Here is a 12,700-nt window from a genome sequence, read left to right as displayed (position 1 = left end):
GTACTGTTGTTATTGCTCTTAACAGAATTACAATTTCCAGAGGCAAGAAGGCAGAATACGTTATAGTTTTATGCACCAGTTCCTAAGTATGAAGGTGAATAGAATCATGTACAGGTACTCCTCAACTTACAACTGTAATGAAGTCTAACCATTATAGTTATAAGTTGCGATAATAGTAAAACAGATAATCACACACCCTGCCCAGTTTTATGACCTTTTGTTTGCAGTGGCTGTTAACTGAGGTCATTGTTCACTTAACAGTGCAAGAAATCAGGAACCAGAGTTATTCAAGGAAGTACAAGTTTTTTCCATGATACCTCTAAACAAGAATCTGAACTACTAACAACTAAGGCAAACTGGTGGTAGATAAGAGTAAATGAAATTCAAGCTGGTCTGGTCTTAGATCTCTTGTGGGCATGAAAGGACTCCACACTGATGATTTGCTTGACCCCTTCCTTGGGCTCAACCTGGTCATCTCCTACAGTGCTTTTGCCAAACACCAGAAGTAAACTTTTTCCAGAAAATTTTTTGCAAATCAAAGTCATACGTCCATGGAGCACTATAAAGAGTTATAATTGTGGGCTGGTTGCTGAGTACCCAAAATGTGGTGATGTGACCATGGGGGGTGGATGGGGCTATTGGAACTGGGATGAAGGGGTCTGTCATAACTTTAAATGGTCACTAAGCAACTAGTCATAAGTCGAGGACTACCTAGACTCAAGCAACATCTTGAATATCAAGGACATCAGAACACGTGAGATGTCCACATGAACATGTCCACATTAACGCATGAAAGAAGTGTGGTAGATATATTATCTGCTAGAGAAGTACAGTTTGAATAAAAAGCAGTGAGATGTTTATAAGATAAGCATAAAAAGAATAAAGAATAAAGGCAAAACAATAATTCTGAGAATTATCTTTTTAACCATATGTACTCAATAAGATGTGCAGCTGTTTTCCAAAATATGGGAATGTAAAATTCTATCTTCTATTTATTGCTGTTTTAAGTAGCTATTAAATAAAGGGTTTACTTCCAAATCCCATAATTTGATTCTTTTACCAAATTTACATCTGAAACAAATATGTCTTGAGGTTTTAGCTGTATACCACTGAGGCAAAACCAAAGGAATTTTAAGCCTCTTTTTATTTATTTTTATTATGTACTTTAAATGGGCAATTACAATATTTCTTCTCAACTATAATCAGCAAAATAACAATTAAGTCTCTAAATGATGCAAATGTTAATGAAATCCAACTCTTTGAAAACTATTCATTTTCATTAAAAGAACTTCTTTGCCATACTTTAAAAAAACATTTTTGCAAGGTTAAATAAAATATTTTATGGCAATCGCGGCTGCTTAGTGCCTCTGTAACAAGAAACATGAGACACAGGTTTTCCTTCCCAATAAGGGAGTGTGGTATTTGAGACCTGATCCTAACTCATTTTATTCCCAAGTGTGAGTTGAACAAGTCAAATATGAACTAATGCCTAGAGGAACTTTTCTGACTCCAAAATATGGATTATTTCATATTTCACATTTATCTTAAAATCTGCTCCCAGAGTTCTTAAAATTCACTAACTTGGCAAGATGAGAATTATCATGAGGAATGAAAAAGCTTCAGAATGATGAAGTCATCTCACATTCCATTAAACTGACACTTGCATGGTTTGTCCACATTTGGGCACTATTCTGACCTCCAGAGAATACCGTATTTTTCGGAGTATAAGACACACTTTTTCTCTCAAAAATGAAGGTGAAAATCTGGGTGCATCTTATACACTGAATACAGCATTTTTGGCCTCCCAAAACCCCACCCCCTTTGCAAAAATGGCCGTGCATAGCCTTTAGGAGGCTTCCAGAGTGCTCCTGGGGGGTGGGGAGGGCAAGAACGAGTGAAAAATGGACCTACAAGCCTCCTATAGGCTACGCATGCCCCCCCCTTTTTTTTTTTTTACAAAAAACGGGCCCGTTTTTGCAAAACGTTTTTGGGAGGTCTCCAGAGTGCAAAAACTTTTTAAAAAAATTTGCCTCTTCAAAATCTTGGTGCACCTTATACTCCAGTGCGTCTTATACTCAGTAAGAAATACAGAAATACAGTAAGTTCCTCAAGAAGTCGACAGCAAGAGAGTTTGGAACATGCCACAATATAACATGCCCACGCCAAAGTCCCAATTAATTTGTATTAATCCTGGATACTTACAAACGAATGCTGTTGAAATATTAAGGCAGATTAAAAATTAAAGCAAGAACATTGCTCTTCTGGTCAAAATAGCCACACAAATTACATGATACAGGTGTAGCTTTAGAAGAAAAGAGAGGACCGTATTGAACCAAATTCCTATGTTTCCCAGTGGACCACTTCCACTTCTCAATTTTGGTGTGAAGGGAGAAGTAATAAAATATCAATAGAATTATAATAATATGGAATATTATAAAGCTCATTAATTTAATAATTACCAGAATATTGGGTTTTAGACAGCCAAGAATTTAGTGCTATTGATGATAGATAATGCTTCGCTGTTGTTTTGCTTTTCTTCCCTTTTGGCCTCAACAAAATATGTGCTACGAAAGAGTCCATGGGAGCCTCCCAAGGAAGAAATGCTCCCCAGAAAGAAGTTATATAAGGGGCTCTTACAATTTCCAGCTGGACCCCCCCACCCCGTTTTGTCCCTGTTCACTTTGCCTAGAAGAGAAAGGTAAGTGTATAGATACAGGAAGAGGAAAATCCATTTCAAAGTTATGAATGCCCTCTGGAGAACAGTACAGTTTCTCCCCTGCAATTATGTTATTTGTTTAGCAAGAAGTTTTCAACAAATTGGTCTTGTTTAGAGTACTTTAAAATACCCTCCGTCCTTTTCTTTTTGCCTCTGAAATCTTCTATTGTTTCATTTTATATCACCAACTTGTGCAGTTAACTTCTATTAGTGAGAAGTGGGCATCTCATAGTCACACAGGTAATAACAGCAATAAAACTCTAAAATAATATGCTATAATCCCTGAATACTCAGTGATGCTTCCAGACAAGGATACTTTAACTATGCCCAATCAGGGCTGTTCGTATTTCATTGCTTGTGGAAGACTTCAACTGTCCTTCCAGGTTTTTAACAAGCCAAATAACATTCTGCAGTTATCTGGGCAGTCTTTCTTCCTTTCTAAATGTTGGCAGAAAGACAAATGGAAAAAGTATGATTTTCACTATGTTGAGATAAAAAGGTTAAAAAGTCCTGATCATGATTGGCTCAGTTTTGCTGCAGTTTAAAAAGAGTCAGAAACAGCTATTTTAAAAAATGCTATTTCAAAGGGAAAAGATTAATGTGAAAACACTACTTCCACATAAGAAAAAAGTGTAGAGAAAAATAGAGATTTATCAATTATACTGGTCATAACTTGCCGATCATCTCCTCCCCCCCTCTTAAATTGTTTTCTGCAATGGATAAGCTATAGCAGAGTAAATTTTAAAGCTGCTCTTCTTTTGCTTTTTTAAAAAAATGTATGAACTCAGCATGGTTATTCTACAGTAAATACATACTAAGTCCAGTTTTCTGTGATTGACTTTAGCCACTCAATTAACCTGCACTCAATTTACAGATCATAGAGATCATTTTCTCTATGGTATGTTACATATCTTCTTGCTAAGGAAGACCTTTTCCTAAGGATGAGGAAGAAACTACAGATAATGGTTTCCCCAAAATTATTGTATTTTCTCACAAATTTTCCCCCCAAGTACAAGTACAACATATGGCGCTACCAAGTCTTCTTTCAAGAGTGCCCAGCCCAGATTATTCTGGAATATCAGCATGATCAACAGCAGTCAAGCAATATATGAAATTGTCCTTCAATCACCAGGCTGCTACTTTTCAGCTATGCCCTCAGCATTTTACAGTCAGAATCTAATTTTCCACAGTCCAATCCCTTTCTTGCTTATGTTCAACAACAAACAGCACACTGCAGGGATCTTCCTATTGATACATTTGCTATTTTTGCCTAAAGCATGTACACAAAAATAAATGATAGAAATGTTTGACATTTTTTAGAATCTCTTTTTATTACGGTTCTCACTGTAAAATCTAAAAAGCTTTTATGAAGAAACTAATCATGAAAAACATGATGGCTGTTTTCTCTGTTGAAACAACACGAGGTTCTTCACTGCATTCTGCAATTCTGTGCCTATATGCACTATGCATGTACCCCAATTCTGGGAAAGCATACACAGTTTAAGCATATATATATGTAGAGAGGAAAATTTCTCATCACAATTAGACGCTGATGATTATGGATGTCTATGAATTCCCTAAGAGTGGTGAAGTTGAGATTTTAATGTCAGTATGTTTGAGTATGCAACCAGCGGTTATCATCAAGGAGATCCTTCGCCAAGATCCATATTTCTGGTTCATTGCTCAGCTTTTGGACTGTCATTTTCAAATTGTCTTATTGTATTGTACTGTCAGTTGTATTGTCTTATGTCAACAGAAGGTTTGTGCTCACATTGTTAGGATTAACATCCCCAAAGCTGAAGACATTTGTTTTCTCTCAAGCCCAATGAATTATTTATATGCTCACATACAGAAGCCTGAAGTTCTTTTTAAAAAAAGAAAAGAAATTGGACTGTGTGTGTGAGTGCAGAGCAGTGTTACTCAGTCTTGGCAATGTTAAAATGTGTGGACCTTTAACTCACAGAATGCTGGCTGGGGAATTCTGGGAGTTGAAGTTTACACATCTTCAAGTTGCCAAGATTGAGAAACACTGCTGTACAGCTCCAAACCCGAATGAAATATAAACATTTCTGGGTTTGCTCATCCTTTTTGTTTATCTCTTCTGTCTTGCAGTTTAAGCATGGACCTTTGGCTGAAATCTGAAAAATTAAAGACAGGAGAATGCATGAATTTCCCCCCCCCTCCAAAAACTTAAATTGAATTATTTCAACACTTTCCATTTTTAACAACTATCGCAACTTGTATGGCATACATACCTGTGGGGACTTGTGAGAGCGCCAGCTATACTGGTGACTATGAAGACTCTCCAGCAAAACATTTTCATCTGTGTCTACCTGGCCAAACCGCAGTGTGTCCTGTGTGTCATTACAGATTACAAAGTGGCTAAAGACTATCTCTTCTGCCTCAGGGCATTGATTCTGAAAGAAAGAGAATAGAAAACCAAACAAGCTTCAGAATAATTCCAGGATGTTTGGCAACTATCTGCTCCATGGTGAAAATGTTTGTGTCTTCGCTAGCATAAGCTTTCCTGTAAAGCATTCTTTCCTCATAACAAAAATACCAGAATCAATGATGGATCCCAAAATGTATATCCATTTATATATCTTCAATTGCTAACATAGGCAAATAACAAAACAAGGGAACTGCAATTTTAAAAATATTTAATATATGTTATAGGCATGTGAACAAATGTTATTTTCATTCCATAGTTATACCAATACTGCCAATATTAGTGAAGATCCTATCAGGGATTTTAATATCTTAGGAAAAATACATCTTAGGTAATATTTTAAACTAATCAACCTTTCTCAACTGGTTTTAAACATTATTGTAGTATCCATTCAGAATTTTCGGAATGCTCAAACAATTCAGTTTTGTTTTGTACCAGGCTGTGTACACATTGGAAATAAAAGGACATTAACTTTTTATTGATAATAAAGTAGTTGCCATTCTCAAACTTATATAAGGGCTGGTTGACATTCTCTTCCATTGCAAGGCTACTATATTGCCAAATACTTTTTTTTGGGGGGGGGGTCATTATTTTCCTTTTAAAATACTAAATGTAGTATTTAATTGCATGAACAACTGTCGAAGAGTGAAGTCTGCCTTTATGCTTGAGGATAAATATATGAATGTTCAGTTACGGTACTTAGAAATGCTTCTGTACCTGGGAACATTCTTCTCCTCAAAATGCACGATATACTGCAGGTCACGAGGGTAATGTACTAATGCATAACATAAATTTCTGACATTCAAATTAGAGAAATTTGTTTCTTGTCTGTCTTCAATCAATTGTATTTGGCCTTGCTTCTGCTTTTAAAAGATTAGACTAGAACAACAGATATATTGGACATCTTTCCACACAATATGAACCATTGCCTTATTTGACAATGCATAAATTTTCAATTTCTCAAGGGTTTATTAATCCCTATAGTACACTATGTTACAAGAATGGTTTGAATGCAGAAGAGTAAGTGGCAATGCTACAAAGAGATCTTCAAGGCATTCTTCCTTTACATTTTGATCTTTACATTTTCTCACTCCATCAATCTGAAGCTGATTGCCAATTCTCAGTATTCTTCATTCAATAAGTAATATACAGTATTATGTTGTCCACTTCTTCTACTGGAGCCTACAGGACCACAATGGATTTCCTATTTTCAGTTCCATTTTCCTTATTATATTTCCATTATCTTTAGTTATATTGTTATGCTGATTATCAGTTTTACAGCTGGAATTATATCTGGGTGATTTTTTTTCTTCTTCTTCCGTAGAATCTTCTGCCATACCAGTGGGTAAATTCTTCCCTTGTTGCTTAGTTACTCATGGTTCTGTCAGTAATATCATGAAAGAATATAAAAGCGAGGAAGATATCCAGATTTCTCAACCAGCCAAGTCTTTCTTGGCCATCAGATTTCTAAAGAATGCACTTTAGAAAATGTAGTTGTCAACACTTCATTTAGACCAAAAACTTCTTTCTTAGGTGCACAAAGTATGTAACCCGTTATATTTGAAAGTTATGTAAAATCACCCATGATGATGTATGTACCTGTTCTTTGCAGAAATTGGTTTCTATGGTGACCACCGGCTTTAATGTGTATGCTTCATTTTACTGAATCTGTTTAAAAAATTCTTATATTCACCTAACATCTCTTCTTGGCAGGATTGAATTTCTGCATCCTTTCCACGGAGGCCATTTATATAATCCCTGCTTATTTCCTCTCCCCTTTTAAATGTATATGTAGATACCTATCCACTCTTAACTCCATTCAATTGTAGAAGTCAGAAAGAGGGCTCAAAATAATGGGGGCAGAGGCAACAAGGTCAAAAGGATTTGATATTACAGATTTAATGTTATATAGTTTATAATGTTATTAATTAGAAGCACTATAATTTAATTAAAATTTTAATAACAATTGAAGAAAACAATACTGTCATTCCTGGTGCTACATAAGAACATATTTTGTTTTGACATTCTTTAATGATACATCTCTGATTACCATTAGTCACAGACATGGATTTGCTTATTACCAGTTTATAAAGAGGTTTTCCTTAAAGAACGTTTTTTTAAAATCTGAAAATTGTGTGTTGGCCTCTGTAATATCTAATATTATACATGCTACATAAATGTATAGAGTGAAAAATTTTACTGGGCCAACATTTTGTTGGCAAAATAATCCAAACCTTGAATTTTTACCATAAATGATGGTAAATATATCATTTATATATCTTATTGTATTCAAATATAAGGAAAAATCTATCACACTTACTAATCTACATTAAGCATTTAGAATTACTGGATTATGTCCCTTAAATTTCCAGAACATTTTTTCCACTTAAATTATGGAATCCTATAGAAACTCAGATAAGTATTCTTATTAAGTTGAATAAAACGTGCTCCCAATTAAATTTTCAAGGCCCTGTAAACTTAAAAATTATAAAAGCAGTTGCTTTTAAAAGGAAAAAAAAAAGTTCTATCATCTTGGCATTTGAACAGATGACCTGGGACCATAAAAGCACACAGCCTGATGATGCCTCTAATGCCTTATTTCTATTGTTAAAACTTCCTTCATTATTTAAGAATAAAATTAGTTCACCTTTTGGTGAAAACAAATTCCAACAGAGGCTTCCGTTTATCTTGAACTCTTGACCTAAAGGTATAAGGCCAAATTACTTTATGCTTTCTATGTCAGCTCTTATCTGCAATGTGCATAAAATTAGTTGTTTCGGATACTTGGTTAGAAAATGTGAGGAATTCAATTAATGGTGGTGGCCTGGCAGGACACGGTGTCAGTTGTGAGCACTGAACATGACAAAATACTTACCAGTGGGAAGTTAATTTTCAGTATGTGGTAGAAGAGAACCCACTGAAGAAACATGTTGTTACCAATTAACATTAATATGTAGTTCAGAGCCCACCTCAATAACTAATGCAGCCTAATGTAAAAATAGGATGAGTTTTTAATCAAGGACACTCTCGGCTAGAGACTCACCCACCACATCAGAAGCTGGTGGCAAAAACGTCCGAAATGAGAGGAAACAAGGAAATTGCAACAACAATTACAGAGGCATATCCTCTGTGGGTCATTTGAGCATTGCCACCCTGCATATAAATCAGGTCTAACTATTCATAGAATGTACCTGCCTGGTACATCTTACAAGGCAACATATGGCTCTACTTATACAATCCTGTTGTTTCCAACTTAGGGTATTTCTTTAAAGGCTCCCTATAGATTAAGTCGGTCAATCATTTTCTGATGTGGTCTTACACATTTAAATATTTACACAATGCATTTTATTTGTACATATGTGATACCAGGGAGACTTTTTTCTCTGCACAAAGTAACGAAGGCCATTTTGCAGTAGTTACTCCTTCACCAGCTCATCCAAACAGTCCTCCTTCAAAATTGTTTGCTTGTTTTCTGTTAAGCACATTGCTCAAAATATGACAAAAAGCAGAAATTGGAGCTACAAAGACTCTTTTTTCACAGTGATATTTGAACCAGATGTAAAGATTTAAATCACACTAGCTCTTATTTTATGAATGTCCTTTTACAATAAGAAAATCCTGGAATGCCTTGAAAAAAGAAACCCTGATGTAAAACAGATGTTTTATCTTTTTTAGCTTTGCTATTGTAGTTTTGTGATGGGTAATTAATGCAGAAAACTTTGTATAGGTATGGAAATTGGTATAGAAAAATCCTGGGATGAGATTATTTGGATAATTGCCGAAAATATTATTTGGATATAATTTTATTAATTTGATCCATCAGTTTTATATGTATAGAACATCTTAACAGTCATAGCAAAAACCTTCATTAGAGTAACAGGGAAAATACGTGCCAGATATCAAATGTAATAGAATTCTTCTTTTTTTTTTCATTCAACAGGATAAACAAGAAATTAGGGAACAGTCTAATTTTAAACCATATCATTTGGAGGATTGGGTGAATATTCTATGTTCCCTGGTTATGCCTTTTATCTGAACTAAAAGAAAAGAATATTTTTCTATGCTATATGTAGATTTGGGTCTTAGTAGGTTGTTACTGCTTACTTGGTTATTATTATGTGAGAAATATTGACATTACAATTATTCAACAAATTATATTCCAATCTCATTTACCCAAAGTTAAATCCATCCAAATTAGTCCATGAAATCTTGATGTCTTTTCAATGGTACAGTCGTAAGAATTTTAGCGTAAAATACCCTTTCCTGCTATAATTGTTTAATTTATTATTGCCAAGATGGATAATAAAACTAACAGGATATACTTGCTGCAGCTTCTGCCAAGTACTTCTCAGAGGTTTTGGTCTGCCTAAGATAGGTGCTCTCTGTCAGGGCAAAACTCATTATTACAGCCCCTGCATCAATTATTCTGTGAATCAGCTTAGATACTGTATATCCTATTACGATAACTGCCAGAAAATAGTTGAGCCAGGGTATCTTCTGGCTCATTCAGACTTTAATTGAATTCAAAGAGGAAAAGAGAACTTTTGTTCTCAAGTGTTTTCCCACTGACAATTGACTATATCCCTGGCATTTGCTACATCTTATGTTCAGTTTGCATCCTTCCAGAGTCACTCAGTGACTTGCACACTCTGAAAATCGGCTCTCTTAATACGAACTCGTACATCTTTTCCTTATCTTTCCTCTCCTTGAATATGTACCTTCCATTTCAGTTAATTACTTCATGATGAGTACAAAATTGCATTACAAGGTTGGATCTGAACCTTCAAATTATGATTTTTGCTTCTGCTCCAACTGGAGAAGCCACATTCAGATCACTGCTTGGATTTCAAACCTAAACAAACCCCTAGTTATTGGCCTGGGTATAATGGCAAAACCCACATAATCTCTGGTGTCTGCTAAATGGGAAATAAGACTCCATCCATCGTGTCATAACATTCCTTTGGGGGAATATGTAAAAAACCAGACAAATAGATAATGCAAAATTTAATTTATGCAAACACCAATCAATGCACCGTATTTTTCGGAGTATAAGATGCACCTTCCCCCCACCCCCAAAAAAGTGGGTGAAAATTTAGGTGTGTCTGATGAATATGGGTGTTTTTCGCCAAAAATGGGCTCATTTTTGGGCTCCAAGCCCTCTGTGCGTTGCATTTTCACCCTCTCAGGCCCACAGAAGCATTCTGCAGGCCCAAAACAGGCCAGTTTTTGGTGAAAACGGGGTGTGTGGAGCAATGTAGAGTGCTTCTGGGGGCTGGGGAGAACAAAACCTGTTTTTTTCTTGTTTTCCTCCTGTAAATTTAGCTGTGTCTTATAGTCCGTTGCATCTTACAGTCTGAAAAATACGGTAACTCTTCATACCTTTCTATCTTTGCAAACCAGTCTTGTTTGTACTATATTTTTATATGAATTCATACATTTCCTTTTGTTCCTTAAACTTCTCTCTTTCTATTTGAGGACCTCATCAGCTCCATCTAACTACAAGTACTACTTCTAATCTTTCCTCCCAACCCATTCACGTTTCTTCATATATATCTTTTGCATCACACAACAAAAAGGACCTGAGGCTAGTTTACCATTCCAATTTCAATCCCTTCACCCTATAAAGCTTTTGATACTTCTTTGCTTTTAGGAATCCTGAGTTATGATATCTGGTTTAACCTTTTCATTTCAGGCCTATGTGCTTACCTCTTGCCAAGCCTGAAGCGTTTTATGCAGAGAGTGGATGGTATGTTGGCCAAAGCTGATGAATACAGGATCCAGTACCATACTTCCATCCAAAATCTTTTCCACGGAATTTCCAGAAACAGAAAGCTGCCCCAATACACCAAATGGTTTAGCAACAGTTTGCTTAGTTAGATTTCTACATTCCAAAAGTTTGCAGTCAATTCTAGTGGACAATTGCATGTCTCTGAAGACGGATCCATCACTCCATTGCCTGAAATAGGTATGAGGTTCTTCAAAAGAGATGATTGAATATTCTAATTCAGATGGCACATTTTTATCAGAGATAAATGGATATAGGAACTTCGGTGGCTCTGTAGAACAAAAGGTAAAATTAAATCACGAATACTTAATATAAAACTAGGAGTGAACATATGCAGAATAAAAATATGCACAGAATGACCAAGCTATATTTTTCTAGATCAAATCAATTTATTTTAAACAAAAATTCTAGATATTATTTGACCATAGTTAAGTAGTCACAGACATGAAATGTAAAATATTATAAAGCAATATTTTCTCCACTGAAAGTTTACTGCCATCAGCAACATTTTTACTTTAAAAAAATGTGCTTATATCCAAGTTCTGTAATCATACAATAAAACTTTAGGACTTTTTTTCATTCTAAGTTACAATAAGTAACCATTGCATGTGTCTTTTTTGCAAGGTTAACTGATCTCTATTTTCAAAAGCTTTCCCTGACCACTTGAGAGCCACTGAGATGCATGGGTTCAGTCCTAAGCAATTTGGACATTACTAAAAATTCTGAGAGTCCCTATTTGTGAAAGGTAAGGTTAGCTTTTGAAGTCCCAAGATAACACCTACAGTCATAAGAAAGAGCAGTCTTATAATATATAACCTGACCTTTCGTCAGATTTTGGATGAAAGAGAGACCCTTTCTGTGTCTCTTTGTGTTTACAAGTATGACATCAATAAATAAAAGATGTGGTCAGTGGTGAGATTCAAACAACGGGGTCTCTGTCCTAATGATTTCTTCCAACAACCAGTTCATCAAACTGCTCAGGAAGTTAACAACCGGTTGTCTTGAAGTGGTGTGAATTGGCTGAATTCTACCACTGGATGTGGTGTGTTGTGGAAAAGTTAATACGCTAAGGCCTATATTAAGTAGTATAAGGAATATAGTAGGAAGCATGGTAATCTCCAGACATAGGGTGTCATCTTTGCCCTCCAGTCACATGACCAGCAGCACTGGCTGGTATATTACAAGACTCTGGAAAGCATTAATTTGCCTGCCACTTCAGTGCACTAACCAGTAACTATAAGTTGCTATTGTGAGGTTGATATTGAGAGCAATAGCAATGCTAATAAAAAAAGTGAAACAATAAACAACCAGAGCTACCAAGAACTAAACAGCAAACATTCTTCAAATCAGAAAAGAAATCAAAATTGTCAAACACATTGGGAGAACATAGAGGATACTCATTCAGGACTGTATGTTCAGATACAGTGCTGATATGTAAGTTAAAATAAATGTAATTATTGATATGGGTAGAGATCAGCATCTGATAAACCCAAAAGTATTGAATTGAAAATATAGTCAATTATTAAAAAGATATAAAGAGCTATCAGAAGCATACATATAATCCTCTTGCAGATGTTTTTTTTAAAGGATACAGACAAATTTTAAAAGGATAATTACAGAATATATTACTTTGAATTTGCAGAAAATAATTATCCCAGAAAACAATTCGTGACATAGTCCATCTACAATAGTCCCAGTTGCATACATTTAATTGTTCCACTATGAATACGTTAGTAAAGAAAATAGCAAT

At 35.3% G+C, this 12,700-nt stretch overlaps 1 protein-coding gene across 4 annotated transcripts in view; it reads right to left on the bottom strand.

The window, feature by feature from the left end:
- VPS13B (vacuolar protein sorting 13 homolog B) overlaps positions 1 to 12,700 on the bottom strand; it is a 391,865-nt gene that overhangs the window by 54,819 nt on the left and 324,346 nt on the right. For all 4 annotated transcript variants that reach the window (XM_081951024.1, XM_081951026.1, XM_081951025.1 and 1 more), the window contains exons 42-43: positions 10,872 to 11,221; positions 4,972 to 5,133 (exon numbers count right to left, since the gene is read on the bottom strand). In XM_081951024.1, coding sequence (XP_081807150.1) covers positions 4,972 to 5,133; positions 10,872 to 11,221 — 512 coding nt within the window. The remainder of the gene's footprint in view (positions 1 to 4,971; positions 5,134 to 10,871; positions 11,222 to 12,700) is intronic.

Source organism: Natrix helvetica, assembly GCF_964273705.1.
Source record: "Natrix helvetica genome assembly, chromosome: 4".
Lineage (NCBI taxonomy): Eukaryota > Metazoa > Chordata > Lepidosauria > Squamata > Natricidae > Natrix > Natrix helvetica.
The sequence above is the reverse complement of the archived record's forward strand: the minus strand, read 5'-3'. Positions and strand labels throughout refer to the sequence as shown.